Below are 25,209 nucleotides of genomic sequence, written 5' to 3'. Positions count from 1 at the left end.
TTTATTGGAGAACAAGTGTCTCCTAATTAGGTAGGGGTGACTGTAATGTTGGCAGATAAATGAATGAACCTGGCCAAAGCTAGAAGTCAGCCCTTTGTTTGGTTATAGTGACTCAGGTCATCTGGATGCGGTCCTGTGCTTCTTGGCTGCATTCAGTATGTTACTGTCCAAAGATGGAAAAGAGGCAGTGAGTCTGCTTAGAGTGCTGGATCATGTACAATACAACTGCTCAGTTTGCTGGCAAGGTGAGGAGCAGTCTGTCCCCTGCAAATCCTCTGATTCAAATCCAGGTTTTTGTGTGTGCCATTTGGTAAAGAGAGAAATCAAACACCATTTAATTATCCTCTTAGTCCTTGGATCTATCTGCAGTATCCTTAGGCTTAGTCATTGGAGGGGATGGGTGGGCACTTCAGGCCATCTTTGTGCCAGTCAGCACCTTTTGGGCCAGTGTGTCTCTGTTCCCAGCTCAAGACATTAATGAATAGCTTCCATTTGTTATTCCATGGCTTTTAATTTCAGCATTGTCAACCGCAAGCATTCAAACACTGAAAGTCAGTTCCCAGACATCAGTAATTAAATAAATTCAGATGCTCTCCGTTAGAAGTCATAAGTCTGGTGTTAGATTATGTTTTCAAGCTTCTCTCAGTAATCTTTAGACCTATAAACTTTATTCTTCGTTCGAAATGAAAGCTTCAGGTGCAATTTGATTCCAGGAGATGCATTTGGTGACAGGGAAGGAAGCCACCATGAATGTTTTATTTTGGCTTTTCCTTACTGTAAAATGTCTTTATTTTCTGATCACTGCTTACCTTTGATTGCAACAGAACTTTTCTCTGTGGTGTCACAAATGAGTGGTTAGGTCACTTAAAGAATCACCGTCAAAGATATTTGCAAAAGTGATTTTAACTGAAATTTATAGAAGTGTGATTTAACAAAGGTCGATGGCAAGGTTAACTCTGTTACTTATTAAATGAATGGGGGGGGGGGGAGAGAGAGAGAGAGAGAGAATTGAGGTAGAAGAAAATACAAGGGGGCAAATGAGGCCCTCCCATTGAGTCATGAGGTTTAGAATGGACCCCCTTGCTTTCTGAACTCCTCAGAGAGGGGTCTAGGTGCAGCTGGATCCAGTCCTAGTCTCGGACTTGGTCAACGGTTTATGTCTAAGGATTATAGATATCTAGCAGCAGTTTGAGGTTTGTTCACAGTTAAGAGAGAATCACGGGAATTTAACAGTAATTAATCATTGGTTAATTTAGCATTTACAAAGTGATTAAATAGGGTTTACTACAATATTTTCATTGATACACACACACAATAGGCCTAGTAATTTGTCGCGAATTTAGTGAAATACAGACAATTGCATGTATAAAGGTGCCGAGTAAAAGTTCCCCTCGAGTTCAGTGAAATACTCACTTCAAATGATTATTTCAACGGGCGAAGGTCGAGTCTCAAGGAGTGAAAGGCGCCAGAGATCAGCCCAGTTCCTGTTGTCAGGCCTCTGTATGCAAACTTAAGAGTTCGCAACTCTGAGAGACGTTCCACTCGGAGGGAGATTCTGGCACAGCCCGCCGCGATCCAGGAGAGCTCAAAGGGTCTTCCTTGGTACTGCTGTTTATAGGGTTGTGAGATGATTGACTGTAGGCATCATTGAATTTCCATTCTGGCCACAATTCATGTCAGTAATTGCTGGAGTTCTCATCAATCTCAGCAAGACTGGTATGATCCTCCTCTACCGATCTGCCTGAGTTACGATCCACAATGATATGTTCCAAGGCTGTCGGGGGTGACTGATTATGCGATGTCCAGTCAAGGCATTCTTGTTCCCCACCTCAGCCGTGCAAGAATTCCTGGTACGGTTAAGGGGCACTTAACCACCAGACTCATTGCTCAAAGGCTGAGTCTGGACAGGAATCCCTGTGATCATAAAGTGGTCCAGAGGAGCAGGGGGAGATGCAGCACCACAAGCAGCAGAGACTGAGTTAGTGTTTTCCTTCCTAAATCAGTCTGTTTCAAGTTTTGATTGAGAAGGTCGGTTGCTTTTAGTGGTGATGCTGTCCCACTGATTCTTCTAGAGATGTACTACCACTGATATATTTAAATTTTATTATTTGCTGTGGACCAAATGTAGAGGCAACATAGGTAGCTTCCATGTGGGTTAGAGTCTGAGAATCTACACTAATGAAAAAGTAATTGGAGTAAAAGAAAATCTTAGTATTGTGACACAGTGTAGAAGTCAGAATAATATAATAAAATACAGTAATTCAGACTCCTCCCAAGCAAGTTAACTTTACTAAAGCTTATGAAGTGCCTAGCATGTTTTGTTCGGCATATGCAGTTTCATTTAGTCATCATTCTTTTAGGAAGTGGATTGTCCCTTTTATGTCAGTAAACATTGCTTTTCCTTGTTTAAAAGTTCACAGCAGCTGGAATCAAATGCTTTACACTCAAACAAGAATGATCGCTAAGAAGATAATCTCTGATCATGCTGATACCAGCAATATTTAATGTGTTTTAAATAATTAAAAATGCTAATGTGAGGTCTTGTAGATAAAGTGCACAGTTAAGGCAATTAACAGCATAAGATCTAGTCAAATGAGTTGTTTCATGCAAATTCTTTTCTGCTACCAGAAAAAAAAACAAAACCAAACCCTCGGCCAACATCTAAATGAAAAAAACCTGTAATGCAAGTCTGCTAACTCTATGCTCTGAACTGCTAAAAAGATTGGGGGTCTTTCAAATTTAGTCAGAGCTTTGACTTCTCCAAGGACTTCAATAACATTTTTAGGGATGAAGGAACTGTTTTGTCCTTAAATGTGTCCATGGAGAAAAGATTTGGAGGAAGAAATCTCTTCGGGGGTCTCTTGTAGAGTTTTGGTGTTGCCATATCCAGGAAAATCCTCAGTTTTCTGGGATACGATAGTAACAGTAATAGGCCACTGTTGTCCGGTTTATAATTCATGGTTTCCTTTGTTTTTGGATTCCTTCTCTGCCTGGCAGTGTGGTTTTGAAGGAGGTGTCCACTGTGGACTCCAGGATCCCATCTTGAAGCATACCTCCAGGAAGATGCAACTGCTGGCTAAGTTGGCTTTACGTTCAACACCATTGATTTGGTACCGAGTGAAATGCATCTTCTCCAGGGACTGCACCTATCTCCGCTTTGCCTAGCTGTGGCTTGCTTGTTGCCTGACTGCCTTTTCCAATTCTTTCCATCCAAACCCAAAGGCCTGTTCCATGCTGAAATCCTAGGTATCAGGGAGAAGTTTAATAAGTTACTTCCCACTGTGTAAGGAGCTCCGTTCCTTTTATTGCAAGAAGATCATTAAAATGTGAGTGGTTGATTATTTAAAGATTTAATTTCTTCTTTCTTCACTAGTAGGAATGCTTTACACTTACGTACCCTTGGAGAACTGCTTGGCAATAGCTAGGCATTTCATAATTTGCCTAGCTGCATCTGTAGGAGTGATCTAGCATTAATATTTTACTATTATTTTTTTTTCAAATAAGCAGCAGCATTTCTACTAGCAAGCTATGAACCATTGCAATAAAAAGATTCACAGAAATGTAGGCTGTTAAACTATGAATTTAGTCTAATTCTCATTGAAGACCTTGACCAAATTATTGATTAATTTGAAAATAGCAAGGTTTGACCTGAAATAAATAGTAGGATATGATATATTTTGTGGAAGTTAATGGATACTCAGATTTTTTAATTCAGAATACTCAGTATTTGCTGTGGCTTTCGCAGGCATCATACTTGGCAGAATTCTCTTTCGAGAAGGCTTCTTAGTGTGGCTTAATTCTGAAATATTCTAATTTATTCCCTTTACTTTTGGCTCTTGGAAGCATTGTATTTAAAAGCAAAAACTTTTGTGATTATTAGGTATTTATTCAAGGTGCTTTTATTGGTTTGCAGTTCTTCAGAGTGATGAACATCTATTGGAAAACTTCTTGCAAATACCCTCACTGACACTTAAGTTATATAAAATAAATTCTTTTGCTTTTTGTCAGGAGTCATTCAGGGCTCGACTTACTCGCTGAAACATAAATGTCTAGTGCCGTTTGAGAAACTGATCCAGAAGAGACTGGATGTCCTGTGTGTCCTATGTGGTATCTCTCATCTCCCCAGGCAGATGTCTTAGTTACTGTAGGGGGTCTGAAATGACAGTAAATTTCTGTATATTATCAGCTGAATTTAAATGTTACTTGAGCTTAATTGGAAAAAAATAAAAATTAGTGCATGCATGTATTGCTTACAAAGTATTATTTTTTGTTTATCAAGACCTTATTGCTCTCTACAACTACCTGAAAGGAGGTTGTAGTGAGGTGGGGGTCGGTCTCTTCTCCCCAGTAACGAGTGATAGGATGAGAGGAAACCTCAAGCTGCGCCAGGGGAAGTTTAGGTTGGATATTAGGAAATACTTCTTCACCGAAAGGGTAGTCAGGCATTGGAACAGGCTGCGCAGGGAAGTGGTTGAGTCTCCATCCCTGGAAGTATTTAAAAGACGGGTAGACATGGTGCTTAAGGACATGGTTTAGTGGTGGACTTGGCACTGATAGGTTAACAGTTGGACTTGATGATCTTAAGGGTCTTTTCCAACCTTAACCATTCTATGATTCTATAAAATAATCATCTGACTTCATATATACGGAAGTTGCACCAGAATTGCTACTGAGTTTTCCTATCCTTAAAACAAAACAAAAACAAAACCCCAAAAAAGTACTTGCTTATGAAAAAATGAGTTTTTTAGTATTACAGTATGTTTGCTTTGGATTAGTATTAATTCTAGCCAGGAGTTCAGAGGATTCTTAGGCTGTTCCAATAAATGGAAGGACTGCAACTCATAAGTGTGCTGCACCAGGACACTTGAAGAGAGATGTGGAGGCATGTGCATTTGCTATGGTTTTGGTAGAATTTCCCCTTTTTGCCCCTTCTGTTCTTAAGAGAGAAAATCTCTTCATGAAGATTGGAATGCGGAAGAAATAGGACATGTGGGGCCAATGCTTTTGCATGCATACAAGATATTCATAGTCTTCTCGGCTGTACTATGGAGAGTCACACAAAGCATAGAATCGTCTAGGTTGGAAGGGACCTCTTGAGATCATTTAGTCAAACCCCCCCCTATTCAAGCAGGGTCAGCTAGAGCAGGTTGTCCAGGACTGTGTCCAGACGTGTTTTGAATATTTCCAAAAGAGTGGAGACTCCACAACCTCTCTGGGCAATCTGTTCTGGTGTTCAACCATCCTCACAGTAAAAAGTGTTTTCTTGTGTTCAGTTGGAATTTCATGTGTGTTAATTTGTGCCCATTAAGGTACAGAAGAAGCAATGTTTTAACTTGAATTATGAATAGCAATTTGTAGCATTTAGTGATTTTTAACTAGGTAATTATTGCCCTTACAATTTTTAAAAATATATGTTATTTTAGAAACGAGTGCTCCTAGAGCCTTTTAAATTATATATTTTTTTTATATTGTCACGTATACAGATGTTGTCTTGGCAAAAGCTGACCTCCAGCTGTGTACAAGGAATTATGCTTGGCACTGTTTAGCTTTCTGAAATATAGTGAGCTTCTAGTGATTGGCATGCAATTCACAAACTTAGGCATTTAGGACTGTCTCCACAAATCATCTTATGTTTTATTCTAGGAGCAGTATTCACAAACCCTAGAGACTTCCTGAGCTTCCCAGTTTAATGCTGGGTAGTGATAGATGCTTAAGAACAAAGATTCTCAACAAGCCACAAGTTGTTTGCATGTATATGAAGGGAAGAACAGGATGTCAGTTTAGCCGACAGGAAAAATCAAAGCTATATGTGTTTAAAACTCCTCACTCTTCTGGAAGTAAGCACTTAACTGTAGCCTTACAAAGTCTTTTACAACGCCCTTATGAATTTAGGCAGCAAGTTGTTCCACAAAAGAAGCGTTTTACTTCTTTGTTTTGAAGTTTAGCTTCTCCTGTGTTTTGTTTTGTTTTTTAAAATAATCTAAGAACTGTTGATGCAGCACTCACCTAATAATGGATCTGAGTTCTGTTGTCCTTGCTGTGATGGGCATTCAAAACTGTTCCTCTCACCTCCTATGAAGCATAAAAGAACTATCAGACTGAGGCAGAACTCGATATGCATGAGATTATTCTCGATTCCCTCCTGCTGTTGTGATTTATTGTCCCACTGCAAATGTGCACTTTGGGTCAGAAGGAGAATGAGTGAGAATAAGTATCCATAATCCAGTGATGAAGGTGGTGTCCTGGGGATAGAGAGACCTGGTTCTGTCCTGGGAGCTGGGACCAGAATGTTGAATTGATGTTTTCTTGAAAACAGGGCTGTAATATGAGTTTCATGTACAAGTATTAAGGAAATGGGAGATTTGAATGTACTTTTGGTCACCTTAAAAGCAGAGCTGATATAAAAATATAGCTATTCATGGTTCTCCAGTTAAGAGTATCTCTACACTCATTGAGTACTTCTACACGTTTCCGTTACTGAGATGAGGTTATTGCTGGAGAAGTGACAGCAGATGATGCAGTTTCTGGTCTGTCTTTTGACTGCCGAATGTGTCAACGGCTAATGCGAGTCAGATCTCACTTGTGAATTTATACAAGTTTTACAAAAAAATCCATTGAACCACCCAGTCTATCTTGAAATCTGTATGTACTCAAAGGATTTTAAGTGTTAATTCTTGGATTGTCTATGAAAAGGAGTAGAGAACATTGAAATCTGATGTTTGCAAACAAGAAGTCAAATGTCTCTCTAGTAACCTAATTGATAGAGCTTGATTAGAGTCATCTTTTACTTTAGTACAAGGTATTATCTTAAAGTGAGTTTCTTAAAGCATATTGTCAAAGACGTGACTCACACTATAAAATGCATCATATGCATCCTCAAAATTAGTCTTTTGAGATTATATTTCCTGTCGCCTTCCCTACCTACCTGTATATCCTTTCTGCTCTGAGAGGAATTTGTATTTGCTCGTTTGACACTGGGTATTAACGACAGTGGTCAGTATGAGAACATTTTCTAGGTAGCTGGTCTGGAACACAGAATAAAATCTGTGTTAGAAATGCAGTGTGTTGAGCAGAGGACAAGAAAAACCAAGAAATCTCCTGTTTCAATAAAATATGCTAGTATGAAGTCTATATGTCTTGTGCAAAGCCTAAATAAAAGCTCTGGAGGAAAAGAATCTACTAACTCTACCATCAATTTGGACAGAGCATTCAGCTGTTTTCCTGCCGAAGAGGTCACGTGTCCTGATGTTTGCATAGCCCTGCGTATACAGCAAAGCTCCTGCAGATTATTGACTATGGGGTGCAAAAAGTCCCTCTGACTTCTTCCACACTACTTTCCCCATCCCAGATCAGGCTTATCTGCGTTCTTTTCTAGCTTAGCTAGTTAAGGTTATAGAGGTAGCAGTGACACTGTAAACATGTTACAGGCAGTGAACGTAAGAAATAAAGTGATCTACAGTAATAAAATAGTGTACATGGTGGAAATTCTATTTTTTCTAAACAATAGGTGCTTTTTTGATCTGCAGAAGGCAGTGTGAAGCAGGGTGAAGGGCTGGAAGAAATCATCCGTCATGGGGACAGCGTGTGAGGGATTGTAGCTAGGGAAACGAGCGTCCTTCCAGAATGACATGGCTTAATGCTTTGTTAATCTGTAACCATGGTGCTTACAGAGCTTCTGAATGAAACTTCTGGATGGTTTAATGAAAGCTTGGAATAAAAAGAATACAGTTCAGGTATGATGACAGTCCTAAAGAAAGGGGGTCGAAAGTAGTTACTGCTGCAGATGTAGTGATGCAAGTTCTAAAGTACAGATTTTCCGTGCCCCAGATCACAATTTTATAAGACAGTAACTGCTATGCAGCAAGCAGTATTGAAGATGACTTATGTATACTTCTTCAATCTGTCTTCCCTTTGATTAGACCTTACAGGTTTCTTCTCAAAGACAAGCATAGAATTTCAACATACAGGAGCACCTTTACAGTTACTGCTGCCTGTTTAACTGTGACAGTGTCGGGATGTTCATGTATATGTAACTCATACTGGAAGAGTCCTCTGCAAAACCTCACAGCTGTCTCTGTCTCCTAGAAAGAAATGAAGTCAGGTGGCAGTCTGTCCTGTATGTCCTGTCAGATTATATATTTCTGAAATACATCGTATTTCAAAAATGTAGTAGTAGTAAGTAGTAGTAATTGGGATAGTCTGCTACAAGGTAGAGGAGAGAAACTTTTGGAGGAAAACTCTTTCTGCCACTTAATGTTGGAGGGTAATTAAATAACTTCCCATCACAGGAGAGACAGTATGTGATTAGTGTGTGGGGCAGGTGGAAGGTAGCAGAAGCGATCGTCCCTTCCTTGGGGCAGCTGGTCATCCTGGAAGGAGAACTTCCACCTGGAAGATGGGTCTGGCAGGACAAGACAAGTGCAGCTGTGAACTTTCAGTGCAAAGGACAAGACTGTAAGAGACCACTGAGAGGAGCAGGGAGCGGATACCTGTCAGGCTTTATGTGACTGAAAGAAGATATTCCCAAAAAGCAGAGATGACTGTGCAGACTTTACTGCTTATAGCTTTCATGATTGCTGTGTGTAACAAAACTTGGAGATGGGCAGCCCTCTCCATTCTATGCCCCTACTTCTCACCCACAAACAATGGCCAGAAATACATTTGTCTGTAAGTCTTATTTATTCTGGTCATCTAATTAGTTTGTATTTTCTCTTTCAAACTAGAATTCTTTAATGTTTTAATCAAATCTTGCTTTTCAGTATAGAAGTGTTTTAATCACTCTGAGTTCGTTGTACGGAAAAGGTCTAGCTTAGATGAATCTACTTCAGAGCTCTAGCTAACTTCAGGTCCTGTCACTCCTCCTTAAACTTGTAAGTCAATTAGAAGTGAATAGTCTGAAAAGCTACATGTGAAAATTCCTTTTACACTTAAAGCACTTTGCAGCTCAGCAGTAATACAGGCATCCCTGTAATACAAGAGTTTATGCTGGAATGACATTAACCAGGTTTATAGAAGTTTTGATATAATCTAAGTATGGAAAAAGGGCCCTAGGGGAGCGTGTATGTCTTCCTAATATTGTTACCCCTCGTTGACTTTATTTTAAACACAAATATAAGTCATATGAGAAGAATTTCACTTCAGTTTTTTTTTTTTGTTTTTTTTGTTTAAATCAAACATTCATGTGTTAGGAAGTGTTGGAATTAGAAATACCTGTGCCTTGTAAGATGATCATAGGCAACTTCAATTTGGGCATTGGAGCTCTTACCTTTTGGCCTTTTCTAGCATTCCTAGCTTCATGGACGTGTAACCTTTTAACACTTTTTAAAAGGTAAATTAAAGAAAAAAATCTGGAAAAGCTGTACTGACTGCATGGAACAGCAGCATAATTGGAACCATTAGCACTGAGCTCTGCTGCCTGAGTAAACTGTCAGGTATTATTCGTTATAATTGAGCACAGTCAGCAGAAAGTGAAGGCAAGTGTTCTGCAGATAACTTCTCCACAAAAAAGATGTGAAACTTGATGATCTTGATTTCTATTCTAAAATGTAGATGGAATGGGCTTCAACAGACATTGATTCTTTTTGTTGCTTTCTTCCAAATCTGATGTTTCTGTGTCACATGCAGGTTTTAGTCCAGGATCTTCCCTGCCCTTGGCTCTTTGTCTTTCTTCTCTATGCCTTCCCAGTTTTCACTCCTGAACTGAGCATTCAGCCTTCTTGCCCAGCAATTAGAATTATTCCTAGCTGACCTCTGGCTTCTCTTCCTGTGATCATGCTATAGAAAAATCCATCCTTTCTCCTCTGTTTTGCCGAGATACTAATCTGATTATAGTATTGTGTACTATTCCACTGTTTCCCCTCCCCCTTTGCAAAAGAGGAAAACCAAGAAACAACTGCAGCCGTCTCACCTTGTTGTCATCACCAGCTTGCCTCCTTATCATCTTTTGTTTCCTCTTCCATCTTCTTTCCCACTCTTCATCTTCCTCTTGGCCTCATCCAAATCTGTTTCATCATCAAGATGAATGACTCCCTGCCCCATCTGCTTAAAGCTGCCAGAAATCTTTTGATGCACCTCTTTGCAGAAAGGTGTTTGCAAATATCTTTGTTTTCTTACATTGAAGAGTGGAGGAATAGTTGGTAAGCCCGTTATGTTGCAACAGGCTAGAAGGCAACTCCTGTTCCTCCAGAGCAGAATTCTGTACTTTAGTGTTCGATTTAAATGGCAGATTATTTTTTCTGTTCAAAAAGAGTCAAGAACCCGGAACCTCTGTAATCAAGGAAGATTCTGAATGCCCTATTCTGTCTTTGACTGGAAATCTTAACTTTGTACAAAGCATGTTTTAAATTAGCAGTGTATAGGTTAACAAAGGATCTCCAGTTGTATATTTGAAATTTTTGGGGTTTTTTTAATATTCATTAGCAACTGGTCCATATCTCTTCTACTCTTCCCCTTCCTCTCCTCCCCGTTTCCATATGTTTATGAAAGACAAAACATAATAAATAGAGAAAAACACGTTTATAAAACTGCCTAAGATGATTCCTATGTTAGGAGTTTGCTAGAAGTTTGAATGTTCTTGCACAACACTTGTGTGTGGTGTGGGGATTCAAAAGCCTTGTTTGTGCTAGTAACATTGCATGGCCCATTCCAGGCCAGATCTTGAGACTCTTGAAACCCTATCCTTATCAGTAGACCATTACAACAACCTCTGGCAAGGTCTTGACCTGAGCCATCTAGTGCTATCTCAAAACATTTCCAGGCATGGTTTGGGAGTTGGTGACTTTTCCCAGTTAGATTTTCTGGGTGTGGCCATATTATTTTGGAGGCCACAAGAGACCAAATGTGGGCTAGTTGGCTGTATGGGCAATGGAACCAGCACTGGCACTGTTGAATTTGGTAATACTGATGAAACTTTCCCTGCCTTCTGAGGATGCATGTGGGTGAAATTATCTACACTTCCAATGAAGAAATGTCTAGGGTTTCCTTTGGCCTTTAACGTATATGAGAAATTTCATGCTAAGTTAATAATATGAGGTAAAATTGATAGTGATTTTAGTGATCAGTAACTGTATCTCTTGAATAAATTGTCAAAATAGAAAGATGGAGGTCAGTAACCTGTTGCAATGCTCTGATGTTTGGAGAACTGCCAGTTGGTTGTACTGTTATGTACAGGCTTTTTTTTTTTTTTTTTTTTTTTCTTTTTCCTGATTCCTGGTGTTGAAAGCACCCACTGAACACACAGCAAGTATTTTATGCTATTGTAATTATACTGTGAGGGGGGAGAAAAAGATTCCTTGAAATAGCCTGGTCATTGTCCTGGAGGTATAGATTATCTTGAAGTATAGTTCTGCCACGCTGTGGCTACTGAAGGTCATTCTTAGAAGGTGCATGTTTACTTAGCTGCTGGTACTCACAGCCTTTTTCTTTTAAACTTCATGAATGCTATTTTGCGGAGAAAGTTGAAGGGCTATTGTAGGTCCCACAGAGATGTATAAACTCTCTCTGTTTTTATTGAAAGATATGAATACTCATTCACTAGAAATTAGTTAATAAATCTCATGATGATGTAGTATGTAGACACATAACTGATCACCTCAGTTATGCAAAGCTGTCCACTATCCAGCAATCACTTATGCCTTTCTTAGAATTATGTGGTTTTAAGCAGAAAATGTGATAATTTATGTTTCAGCCATATGTATAAGGCAAAATGTATAAGTTCATGTAGACTAATTGCCAAGATTGTAGACTATCTGCAGTACTGTATACTCCTGTCTGGTGTAAATACTCCATATGCAGATTTGAAATGGTTTCAAAAACATACCCCTGTATTTTTGACTCTTACTACTCTAGAAAAGAATGATTGTGTTCAACCAAAGCACCTTGATGGCTGTGACAGTTAAAAATCCAAGGCTTATCTGAGTGAGGCCCTGATGAAGTTGACAGTGTTTTGGAGCACACCTCACTCTTGTGTGTCCATTTCAGTGTTAGTTTCTAGAGTTATCAGGAGAAAGAATTATGGTCTCTCTAGTAAAATTTCTGTTGCTCTCCACTATAAAGCATTCTGACCTCATTTAGAGAAGCCTTCCACATCTTGCAACAAACGTCAGATTTCCCAGAAGAAAAATGCTTAGGTTTAAAGAACAGGGTTTGTTGTTGTTGTTTGTTTTTTATCCAACGAAAATGCAAATGAAATTCCAAAAGAAAGTTCAATTACAAACTACTTAAGTCACCTTTTCTTTTCTTTTCTTGAGCTCTACAGGAAAAATCCTAGTCCACTCCCCTACCATGAGCAGGGACAGCTTCAACTAGATCAGGATCAAGTGGTAATATTTTTCTCCCAGCCATTCCCTGACAATGACACGTGGGTCAGCTGTAAGGAATGGCCACCTCATTTTGCCAGTTGATTATCATAGCTTAAATGATAGCAACAGTGAGTGGCTCTGAAAAGCTAAGCTGATAGTGCACAATGGTATGTTATTATAGTTGTATAAAACTGAACTTTTTTCAAATGAAAATGTTAAACAGTACACACATCCTGGAAACAAATGTCTTCTTGAAAGTCATCAAACTCCAAATGTGTGGTTTCCCATAGAACTGCCGACTTTTTCCTTTCATGGGTAGTATGCTACTGCATTGAGTTATATGATGGCATGTGGTTTTATCAGTAAAATGCAACAACCTCTTGCTCAAGTGGTAGTGTGGGTAAAATATGCCTTCAGTTACACAGATGGCCATAAACCTGGCTTTTTTTTTATCTCAATGCCTCTTCAGTATTCAATGTTCTGAATACTGATATATCCAGATACGTGGACGATATAAAGCCACAAAGAGGATATAAAGACTTACAGATGGGGTTCTGCTCATACAGCCTTTGCCGGTGTGGTTTCATTTTCTATTTCTGTGGTTTAAGACCTTAATGATTTGTGAAGTGAGATGGTCATTTGGTAGTGATAGACAATAAACTTCATGATTCTAATTGACTGTAGCTGATGGCCTGAAGATAGCAATGATCTTTCCAGTCTCACAAGAAAATAGTTTGCAACTAATAAGAAGAGTTTTATTTTTCTTACTGTGTTTTTACTTTATTATTGATTTTGCTGAATGTTTTCTTGCATTGTTTTGACCGACTCCTACTTTTCCGAACAAATCCAGGTTTTCAATTTTTTACTACTTAGATTTAATGAAAATTACAATACCAAAGATTTCTTTTTTTTTTTTTTTTTTTTTTGGTACGATGAATGCTTTCTCTTGAAAGTCACTATACTGAGGCACTAAATTAGATGAGAAACTTGTGGCTGAGATGAGTTATGGTTTCACTGACAACATTGGGCAGTGGCAGAGTTTTCCTCACAGCTGTGACGTTCTTCAACATTTTTGTATGGAATGAGAAAAATCTTTCAATTCGCAAAGATCTTAACAAAAAAGGGAAAAAGTAGTGTCTCCCAGGCAAGTGGGAGAAATGTGTTAATCAAAAAATGATAGCGGTGTGGATCTCAGTGAGCTGTTTGAAAGCTATTTGGCTCAAATTTTGTGTTGCAGCTTCTCACAGTTATACTCTTTTCTTTAGGAGGGGAGAAAGGCATCAATCAGTTGCTGTGTAATTTTCTGACCTGTCTTTTAAAGGAGTTCTGATACTGGCCATGTTTGCAAGAAAGGAGCTCTTCTGTCTGCAGAAGCATCTTTCAGTATCTCTTGAATATTTTATTAAGCTGAACTCTGTGACGTGGTAGCTGCCTGTGCTTCACTTTGATTTTTCTCAAATTATAATTTGTCAGTCTTGTCAAATTTCTGGGAAGGGCAGAGTCTCATTTCTCCCACAGCAGTATGGTGTGTTACCTAGAACTGGAGAGGCAGCCGGGAGGGCAGCAGATGGATGGAAGAAGCAGCCCAGCCCAGGTGGAAGAGGATCCTCCTCTGTAAACTGCTAAAGCCAATGACCAACGATTATGTGATCTGTACAGCTCCACTGAAATGGAGTTTTCTGACTTCTAGATAGGCAATAGACTCCTTGCTTTCCCCTAAACCCAGGCTGGGGCTCAGTGGATGGGAGAGGAGTGAGCATCCTGTGGGGAGGGGGCTAGTTCAGCAACTGCTGCTGAAGATGTAATTGCCTTATTAAAGAAGAGACAACTCATTTCTTGTCAAACACTGTTCTATTTTTGTAATAAGAACATATTTAAAATCAAGATTTTTTCAAATTGCTTTGTTTCTGACTTAGTAACAAAAATAATGCCTATGTCATGTTCTGTAAGTGAGTTCACATTGTGGTTGATTGTAACTCAGTTCTTATTTACATAAAGCAAATATGAAAAATATTGATGAAACTGCCAAAGTGATATTTATTTTATATAAGCTTGAATTATATAGAAAAGCTGCATGTTTTCAGGCATTATTAATAGACTGTCGTTTCCATTATGAATATATATTTTTACTAGTTTGCAAGACAAAGCAAGCATGGTTAGAGGGGGAAAAATGTTTCTTAGGCATCAAAAGTAAAATACAGAGCTTGTTTATGCACAGAATTAGTTCTTTGATGATCTGGACTATGGCTTAAGTCCCTCTGTAAAATTGGATATGTGAGCTAGGAAAAAAAGCTTATTACTTGGGGGGGGGGAAATAGTGAATTTTGTGGCATTCAAGTTATTTTCAGTAGTAAACTAGACTAAATGTGAGTTTTGTTTTGTTTTGTTTTCCAGCACCCCCACCCCCCTTAATCTAATCCATATTCTGTTAGCATGTAGTTTCAAGAATTAATCAGAAATACTTTCTTTCCTGCAAGTCATTTCTAAATGATACAAGGAGGAAAAAAAAAACCAAAACAAAAACAGAATTATGAGAAAAAGTGTAACTGAAATTCTCTCAGTGACTCAGAAGCATTCTGTGTAAACCTTGAACATGGTATTGGCTCCTCAAGATTAAACGAGTTTAAATGAATGAGAGCTTTTTCTGAAAAAGGACACATGCATTCTGCCAGTAAATACTTTTTGGAAATAAACTGCTTGCCTAGTATTTCCAAAACAATATTATGATTAACTAAGTTAAAGGAAGATATACTGCTTGCTTAAAATCTATTTTTTAATAATCTTTGAACAAATAATTCTTGAACTACACTGCTAATTTAGATTAGAGAAGAAACATAGCCTGGCAATATGTGATGGATGCAGCAGAGTGGCACACTGTTCCAAGATTTCCTGAGAGAGTAAAAAACCTACTTTTTACTCTGCTGCATCATAAGACTAAGACAAAAGATGTATAGAAAGACTGACATTTTGTGAGGATGCCACAGAACAAACACTGTTTTGTTATATTAGGAGGACATAACCATTTGCATGGACACTCTGATTTCTTTCGAATTGCTTATCTTTGAAATCCCTAGATATACTGTGTTTTCATGGGAAGACTACTGGTCTCCCCCCATTCCCCACCAAATTATTGTTATATTCTTTCAGCACTAACTGGATCATTAGTAGGTTTTTTTTGTTTGCAAATTTTTAATTTTTGCACTTTTTTAGGATGTGAACAAACTAATGAAGTAATAAGTAAGTAATAGTTGTAAAATATAATAGGATCAGTGGTTAGTGATCTTCATCGTAAACTTGTAAGTAAATGTCTCAAATAATATGTAAAAAAATGTTTTATGGAAAATTTAGCATGTATCTCAAACCTAAGATCTAGTGAACGTTTTATGTTTGGCCTATATTTTTTTCTGTTAATCTCCAGCATAATGGAGTATTTCACTGGAACAGAAGGATTTATGTGGAATTAAAGTTTTCCGTTTAAACCAAAAGTCTTATCCTTAAATTTATAAACTACTCTTTTAAACCTATTTAATTACTTTAAAATAGTTAAATAGAAAGACAATAGTATGTCTTAAACATTCTAATGCAGAGTTTCCTTATGTACTAATGACAGTTAAGTTTGCATAAAGAAGATGGATCCAGCTATCTGAAACAGAAAAAAGCTCTTGGTACAAAGGATTTTGGAACTGTCCTGGCACAGCACATCCATGCAACAGGTGGAAGTGCCTCTTTGTTGTTTTTGGTTTTGGTTTTTTTTGTGTTTTTAAACAAGGATAAATAAATACATCAGAATTTCCAATTATGAAAAATGTTGAGCTGCATTAAGTAATTCTATATTGTGAAACAAAATCAGTGCAGTATTGATTAAATGATTTACATGCTGTTCTAGTACTCTTGTATATGCGATGTAGATTTAATAAAAAGTGAGACATGTTGCGCTGGCACTTGCGGGAGAAAGGATGTATGGCAAAATTTAGGAAAGACTGATTGGTCTGGGTAAAACATTAAACTCGGTATGGGTCTGTCTGGATGTTTTGTTAATTCTTTGAAGCATATGCCTTAGTTATTTTAGAAGGAATACTTTTCCCTCCTGGTCTTGGCCCTTCTCATGTTTGCTTTCACTGGTGCTTGGATTTTTTTGTGAGCCAGAGTTTGGACCTCTTGAAAAGGTCAGAGAAAGCTTGAATTTTTTCCCTACCAGTCTCTGGCTGGTATAGGATTTCCCTGCAGCCAGCAATATCAGGACTGTTGGACATTTCGTGACTTAACAAATTGGCAGATTGGAGAACATGAGGAAGAAAAATTGATTAAAGTTTCCTACTCATGTTTATAAAAATGTGAATTGGGCTCTACAGTTTTCAGGGGAGTTTATCATTACAAGAATGCTTGTTTCTACAGTGCTGTGATGAGTAGGAAGGAGGGCAGCCTGCTGAAATTCGAGGTGATTTGGTTGAGAAGCTTAACAGTTTATTGAGCTGTATTTCTGGTAGTGCTGACTCTGGATCATGAGGGGGACAGAATTAAAGTCCTTAGTAGCCTGTGTGCACTCAAGGGCCCAGTTAGGTCCATGCTTTGAGGTGTCTCTGGATGTGATTGCAGAGTGGCATGAAAACAAGTCCGACAATGTGGAAAAAACAAGGCAGTATATCCTAGGCATCTTTTGCAAACCTTGATGAAAGCCCCCTTGAAAATGCTGTCAAGCTGCTTGAAGGCGTCTGAGAGATTTTCCTATTCTGAAACTTGGGTTCCTAGGAGAAGAATGGTTTTTTTTCCTTCATTCTTCAGGAAGTGCTAAGTTCTGATCCCCTGAGACTGAAAACAGTAACTTTGTTCAGACGTGACATCAAGGTGGATTGCTTTAGACTTGAACAGTGGCTAGAAAACCAGTAAGCTGTGGTCTCTATTCTTATGCAGGTGTTCTGTATACATATATTTATATATATATATATGTTATATTTTACATGTTATGTATTATATATTTCATCAGAATGTCTGATAAGACTGCATAGACTTGATTATTGTAAAAGTTCTCATTTGTTTTAGCTGAATACTCAGGCACCTCTTTAAGTGTATTTCTGTTTTCTGTTTATAATGCCTTGGTTTATGATACAAGGAATTCTGCGTATCTGAGGTGAGTTGCTTCTAGCTACTGTCTCTCCAAACAGCAGTTCAGACCTTTGATTTGAATGTCCATATTCACAACTGTGGTGGAGTAAGGAATTTTTGCTCTAGAATTCTTTGTGCCAGTATGGGTAATGCTGGCATTTATATGGATGTTGTAGTGGTGTAATAGTTACAGACATTAGTTTTGTATTAGCAGTTCTGGCGTAGGACTTAGGCCATTTAAGGACCTAGGTAAAACTTTTGTGTATATCAGTCAAGGTAACTGTTGAGTCTCTCTTTTGAGAGTTGAATGCAAAGTTTGAACTTAGAAGCCTGTTCCGACCGCTGAAATGTTGCATAGGTCATGTATGGGTGTATCCAATAGCAGGTATGTTGATCAGGAAATGTGTTTGCTTCAGTAGTTGCCAGCACCTGGACCGCTAACTTCATATGCTGTGTTTTTCTGTCTCTTGAATGATGAAGTGAATTGTCTTAATATAACTAGAAACCGAGTTGATGGTGAGAGTGAAATGTTCTGAAACCATCACTGGGAAGCACTGCATGCCAGTTTGCTGAGCATCCAGCTGAATCACCGGCATAACTTCTCAACGATCTCAGCCCCTTGCTCAGCATTATAGCCTTTTGGGAAAAGGGGGGACAATATGAAAACATTTCCATTCTTCAAATTTTGCTGAATTGTAATACTTCATTGTCACTCAGTTACATTAAATGATCCACATATGGTTTAAATAAGCAGCCAAAGTAGTGTACCTTTCTTTTGACTATTCTATTAAAATCTATTTTTTTTCTTTTATACCTGATCTATGAAGTTGAAATATCATGTGCTGGCTGTTACACCAGTTAACAATTTGCCATACAATCCTGTTATCAGTAACATTTCTTTGGACACTTCAGCTGTTCAGGATGTAGTTTTCTACGCTAGCCTGTCCCAGGCTGAAGTTTTAGAAGTTGCTGTTTTTGAGGATGGGATGGAGGAAAACTACCCTTCATCTAGGTAAACACACAGTTGTATCTGAACTGTTTGTTACTCCTTCTGTGGTTTGGAGTAAGGCTTGAAATCTACAAGGAATTCTCAAGAGTGTTCCTTATATTGCTTTCAAGACAATTCAGCTAAACAAAGTTATCAGCCTCCAAAATTCAAAACTCTTGGATGGTTCTACTTGGTTCTTCCAATGCTGTGGTGCAGGTGACAGCACTTGCAGAAAGGTAGATGTCACTGTGCCTCTCTAGCAAGTAGGAACTGTAGTTTTGTCTGTAGAGTGGAGAATTGTAATTCAGGAGAATAGGAAAAGGATTAATAGTCCTTGCTTGCAGGTTGTTTGTTTGTTATCTGGGGAATGATTAAGGGCTTAGTTCTGCCCTCACGTATCCATTGCAGAGAAATTAGTGCAGTGGCTTTCAGAGTATAACTACTGGTCAGTGTAAGATTAAGGGACAAAATTAAGAGCAAATTAATATAATCAAAGAACTGGATTATTTGTACTTTTGTTTGTTTAATTAGTAACACTACAAAAGGGTGTTTGTGGTGTTTCAGTATTGATCTCATTGGAAGCCTCTGATAGCCCCTGGAATAGGACATCATTTTAATTGGAAAGCAGAAAAAAAACCCTTGTATTAAAGATGGCTGCTTTTACAGGGGTGGTTGAGTCCCCATCCCTGGAGGTATTTAAAAGAAGTGTAGATGTGGTGCTTAGGGACATGGTTTAGTGGTGGACTTGGCAGTGCTAGGTTAATGGCTGGACTCGATCTTAAAGGTCTTTTCCAACCTAAACAATTCTATGATTCTATAAACAAACCTTCTGGCAAATACAAACAGTACAGTACACACAAGCAGTGTGATCAGATTTATAAACTCTATAGCTTTTTTAAAAGGCAAAATATTAAGGTGACCATTTAAATTAACCTATGCTGCTTAATGACTACTGAAAGTTGCTTTTGTAACAAAAAGGATAAAGAATGTTGTAACAGATAATTATTCTTCAAAGTTGTCAAACCGTTACGGATCTCACACTGATCTCCCAGTACCTGAATAAGATCGTACAGTCGTACTTGGTCATAGCACTGATCAGTCAATCAAGAATGTTGCTCTGGGGGAAGTGGGAGCTGCCTTTTGGAGTATACAGTAAACCTATCCCCTCTCCCCTACCAGATTGTGACTTTAAGAAAAATTAATATAGTTAAAGCATGAGTTTAGGTATATGGCAAACCTCTTAGACCCTAGACAGGCCTGTGAGATTACACTGTGGGAGGTGTAAGATTTTTGTAGCTGTATGTTATTCAGGGAAGTAAGCAAACACCAATAGATGCTTCTGGCCTAGTCTTCAAATTGAGGGGTTTTTGGGAAGATGTTTCCCTCCTCACCACTCTTCCACTTTTTTTGAAATAATATGTGTTTCTGAGTTTGCAGAAAGGAGACGTGCCTGAAGGGCAGTAGATGGAGGAAGTTCAGATGGTAGGGTGTGAATTTCTAGAAAAGACAAGAGGAAAGGCCGCTTTCAGACTGTACTCAATCTACCCAATAAAATTTCACGTGCACCTAATCTATATGATATGTCTTTCTGCAGTAGAACTGAAGAAAGTTGCTTTTTGAATTACACATCCTGAAAGTATTGATCTTTAAGGCTGAGGCTGTGTATGCTTTAAATTTTAACGTTCCTCTTCTTTCTGTCTTTCTAGCTGGAATGCTTGCTGCTTTCCCTACAGGATTATAAGCTTTGCTATTCAGAAGAGCAAAACTGAAGGATGCCATCTGAGAGGTGCCTGAGGTATAGTACTTGGAAGTGTGTAGGAAGTCATTCACGTTTAGGATGATGTTTACCAAAACAGTTAACAGAGAGTAGAACAGTGAAACTAATATTTTTGTTCATTAGGTAGGAATTCACATATACATATCCATATTATAATCTGCAAACTATTATTTTCTTGTTGCCACTTATCTCTAGCAAAGAGAAGCTTGTCTGGGATTGATTTGGGACCTACAGTCTCTTCCGATGTTATCTTGTTTATGCCTTTGTCTATACTTGGAATTTTTGGTTGTGGAAACAACTGGCATTTTACATTCATGCATCTGAATTGGTGGCTGGTGATCGTTTTTGGTGTGTGTAGTGTTCTGCTATTCAGAGCATATATTACTCTTCCAGTTCTTTTGAAATGGCTACAAAGCATTCTCTCCAAACTCATCTTCCTGCCTTCCAGAATCTCCCATTGTGTCTCTTTCCCTCTTATAGAGTCTTAATCATATATATGTACTTGCAGTCTAGCCTTTCTCATTTATTTGTATTACCCAATGTCTCATCAGAGAATTTGATATTTATAATTTAATTAGTTTCTGGGAGCAGTTTCGGGCAGAACACTCAGCAGAATTTGTTAATCTAGTTGCTTTTCTGCAGAACCTTGCACTAGTCTGACACACTGGTAGTTGTTCTGTTTTGTAGAATAGTTAACACTCGTGGGCTGATCTAGGAGCTCAGAGATCTACCTGATATTACGGGGACATCGTATCATTCCGGTTCTGTTCCCCTTGCCCTGCCATGCTTCTGCAGCAGAAGAGAATCAGGAATTCCTTGCCATTTATAGCTGTTGAGTTTATCAACTGACAATGTCATAAATTCCAGTTAAATTGCCTTGCATGTGCATATGTTCTTCATATGTTGTTAACACAAGTGTTACAGGCAATTGATTTTTCACTGTGGTCATTGAATTGAAAAAAGAATTATGATAGAACTCAATTTAAAACCACAGATGCCTGATTTTATGTATGCGTGTGTTTGTACAGAGACACACACACACACACACACACATACACACACAAAATTTCCCCACAAAAATTACCCTTGTGCCTTGTCCCTCTGATCTGATTTCTATTGAGTGAAATAGGATCACCTCTGGATGATGGTGAAAAAAGCAAAAGGAATGAAGGTCTTGGTTCACAACATTGGGAGAGATGCTAATAAAAATAGAAATAAAGAGAAACCATCTCAAGGTATAATTAGCTCATTATACTTGCACTAGTTTGATTTAGTCACTTTGCTATGGAAATTACAGAAGGGAAATAATTGTTAGACATAATTCTCTTGTATTTTAACAAGTTACATTTCTTGATAATTGTAATTTAGAATATCAGTGGGGTTCCACTAACAGAACAGCTGAAGGAAAAAGAATCGTTTGAATGAATCATTTTGAAATGTATGTAGGGTATGTCCATGTGTGAAACCTAAACTACTGGGGGTGTGTGGGGTGTGTGTGTGTTGTGGTTTAACCCCAGTCAGCAACTAAGCACCACACAGCCACTTGCTCACCCTCCCCCTCGATGGGATGGGGGAGAGAATCGGAAGGGCAAAAGCAAGAAAACTCGTGGGTTGAGATAAGCACAGTTTAATAATTGAAATAAAATATAATAATAATAATAAATTGTAGTGAAAAGGAAAACAACAACAACAACGAGAGGAACAAAACCCGGGAAAAACAAGCGAGCAACTGCTCACTACCTGTTGACCGACGTCCAGCCAGTCCCCCGAGCAGTAATCACTGCCCGCCGGCCAACTCCCCCCAGCTTATATACTGAGCATGACGTCATACGGTATGGCATAGCCCTTTGGCCAGTCTGGGTCAGCCCCCCTGGCTGTGCCCCCTCCCAGCTTCTTCTTGTGCACCTGGCAGAGCAGGGGAAGCTGAAAAGTCCTTGACTGGTATAAGCACTACTTAGCAACAACTAAAACATCAGTGTGTTATCGACATTATTCTCATCCTAAATCCAAACACAGCACTATACCGGCTACTAGGAAGAAAATTAACTCTATCCCAGCCGAAACCAGGACAGGGTGAAATTCTGATAAAGATTATTCCTGTGTAATTTCTCTTTGGCTATCCTTCTTCTAGAAGTGATGTTTTAGTTCTTGTCTGTTTAAAAGATTTGGTTAGATTAGAGCAAACAATCTGCAAGGCAGGTCTGCGTTAGTTTACAGATGCCCCATGTGCAGGAGTGGGATAGGTAGTACAGAGAGTGTGTGTTGATAGGAAAGGAGAATATAGCAGCCAAACAGCTGCTGCATAGCATGTGTGTGGAGTGAATTATGTGATTGTAGTGGAAAGACAATAGCTTATTTACCCCTTAATCAAAAAAAATTTATACCTTCACTTTGATTTACTCAGGAATGACTCTCTGTAAACTCACCTCTATAAAGACCTAGATTCTCGGATAATATAAATCAGTATAGTCTCACAGATTTCAAATAAACTGCATTGTTTTGTGCCAAAAAGGATTTGCAGATTTGTTTGATTTGTTTCTGTTTGTATCAACAGTTATATTGTATCTTCCTTCTGCTGTAGAAAAGGAAGCTGCAACCAGACAATCCTAGGCTGGATGACATGGAAATCTTATATTCAAACAAGGAGATATTCAGAGGTGGTGGAAGGCCTTGGCATTCTAAAAACAAGCAAACGTTATCCCCCCCAATGCAAAACAAAAAAACCAAAACCCCACAACACTTCATAAATGTGAATGACCTGAAATGGTCTGAAAACATCCAGTAATGCAGTATCAGACTTAAACAGCCACCTGAGACCATGAGTCTTCATTCTTTTTAGTAGTACTATTTACATATATACATACATACATGCTGCTTTCCACTAACGCATCGATTTGAGCCACTTAGTTTTCTGTCACTTCATTGACCTAGGCCTTTTATTCTTATCACTTAATTCTAAAATGATTCTGAATTAATCCGGTGAGTCCAGCTGACTTCCAGTGCAGCGAATAAAAATCAGAACAGCTGAGGTTTTTAAATTTGAGTATATAATCAGGTTTCATAATACTTTGTTACACTGAGCTTTTCTTGTGATGTCTATACCATATAAAGATTTTTGCCTGACAGGGTTCATGATACTTTTTTTCCCCCCAAGAATTATCAAACAGTCTTGTCTTAGAAAAAGTTCTTCTATATTTCTGACAGAATCTGCTTGTTTCCTACGTTTTCTGACAAAATCTTTCCCCTTTCTCCTCTCAGCGTTCAGGAGATGCTGACAGGTCAGAGGCTTTGTCAGTCCAGTTCCCATAATGATGCTGTCTTGGCAGCCCTGAACCAACAAAGAAGTGATGGCATACTTTGCGATATCACCCTAATTGCTGAAGAGCAGAAATTCCACGCACATAAAGCAGTCCTGGCAGCCTGCAGTGACTACTTCCGAGTAAGTCCAAAGATTTTTTTTTTTTTTTTTTCTCCATATAATACTATTAAAAATTACCCTGGGAGGCCAGGGATGGTTATAGATATCATACTGAACAAACTTTAAATTTTAGCCTATAGAAAATTCTGGATTATTGCACATTCGGTAGAGTATACAACTTTAAATATCCACATACATGTCATAGGAAAGAAATGTTAAGAACATAATTAAGTTTTTTATCATTATTTATGAATAGTCTTCCTTCCTCCCCAAGAGAGATAGGCAGTACACATCTGTCTATGAATCTTATGTCCCAGTAAAGTCAGAAAGTGGAATATTTTTTTGTAGCACCCAGACATTTGAGACAGTTGTGATTACAGCATGGAAGGATGGGGAGAGGGAATTTCAATATTAATAAACGCAATTTAAGTCAGCTTGAGAGTGGATTTTTGTAGGGATGTAAATGGTTACTCTCAAAGAGGAGGCCATAGTAATTTTTTAAGTGTAATAACACTTATTTTCGGAAACAGTTGTTTCTGAAATGTAAAGATTAAAATATTCCCTGGGAAATCTAATTCAGGTACTCGGCATGGAAAACTGAACCCAGCTGCTAAAATTGGAGTAACTGAAAAATTGAGTTTTCTAATAGGAAGAGCATTCTTCGTATGAAGCAATTCTGCTAACCTTCATTATAATGTACCTGTTCAAAATGTTGGACTGTATAGCTTTTTAGTTGACTGGTGTTTTTAAGTGTGAGTCATCCTGTTGTTATTCAGAGACTAAAGCTGAAATTGGTTTAAAGGTCTGTTTTCTCTAACAAAGTGAGTTTATTTAATATTTGGCCTACATTGTAATTGTAGTGCTATGAAATTCTTTATGGTGACCTTTTTGTTTCGTTAAAATAGTAATACAGTGTATGACAACTGTTCTATATCCTTAATTTCCTGAGCAGAATTTTGATCTTCCTGTCAACTCCGTCTCTCTCTTTTGGTTAGAACTGAAACTTAATTTATTCTGTGTATTTAAGAAATATTGTTAACCTTGATGTTACTTTTACTGTGACGATGTTGAGCCAATTGATTGCTCATTTTTTGAGCTTGTCTGCGTGCTTATATGTTCTGCTACTGGAGACTTTTTACTGCCGTAGCTGCTAATGTTGCTTTGTCACGGTGCCCTGGCCTGCTGTAACACGCATTGTTTACCACTTTTTTCCTTTTACCCCAGTGCACAGAGAGGGATTTTTGGAGCTCTCTAGCTCTAGCAGGTGCTATATATACTTGTTGCTGATAGATATACTACAGGGCTACTGTTCTGATTTGATTGGAATATTTTAATAAGGGTGCCATATCATTCCTCTGCACCTGTGATATACATTCCTTCCAGAGCTCATTGTACCCTTTGCGTAGAAACGTCATAGAGTGGGCAGCTGTACCCAGTGTTTGAGCAGTGTGGTAGCAACAGCTTCTACTTTGGTCACTTATCGATTGACCTTGAGATCTGGGGCACTGTGACTCACCTTATTGTTTCCAATTGAGTTACTTGGTATTTGCTGGACAGTTTTTGCAAATTAAAATCTTAATGCCCTACAGAAAAGAAAAAAAAAAAGTTTTTCAATAGATCAAAT

General features: G+C 38.3%; 1 protein-coding gene across 10 annotated transcripts in view; it reads left to right on the top strand.

Annotated features, from left to right (window-relative positions):
* The window catches only part of KLHL32 (kelch like family member 32), a 142,783-nt gene that overhangs the window by 11,065 nt on the left and 106,509 nt on the right, over nt 1–25,209 (top strand). For 7 of the 10 annotated variants that reach the window (XM_087776043.1, XM_087776035.1, XM_087776034.1 and 4 more), the window contains 2 exons: nt 20,097–20,185; nt 23,426–23,606. In XM_087776043.1, the coding sequence (XP_087632169.1) occupies nt 20,163–20,185; nt 23,426–23,606 (204 nt within the window). In that variant the 5' untranslated portion in view covers nt 20,097–20,162. Of the gene's footprint in view, nt 1–2,997; nt 3,111–3,136; nt 3,327–20,096; nt 20,186–23,425; nt 23,607–25,209 lie in introns of those variants that run through there. The other 3 variants (XM_087776036.1, XM_087776042.1, XM_087776044.1) reach the window with 3 other exon arrangements.

The sequence above is a fragment of the Nipponia nippon genome, unplaced genomic scaffold (assembly GCF_047370975.1).
Source record: "Nipponia nippon isolate SJK-2023a ecotype South Korea unplaced genomic scaffold, ASM4737097v1 scaffold_4, whole genome shotgun sequence".
Lineage (NCBI taxonomy): Eukaryota > Metazoa > Chordata > Aves > Pelecaniformes > Threskiornithidae > Nipponia > Nipponia nippon.
Note: the sequence above shows the minus strand (reverse complement) of the source record. Positions and strands in the feature narration are given on the sequence as shown.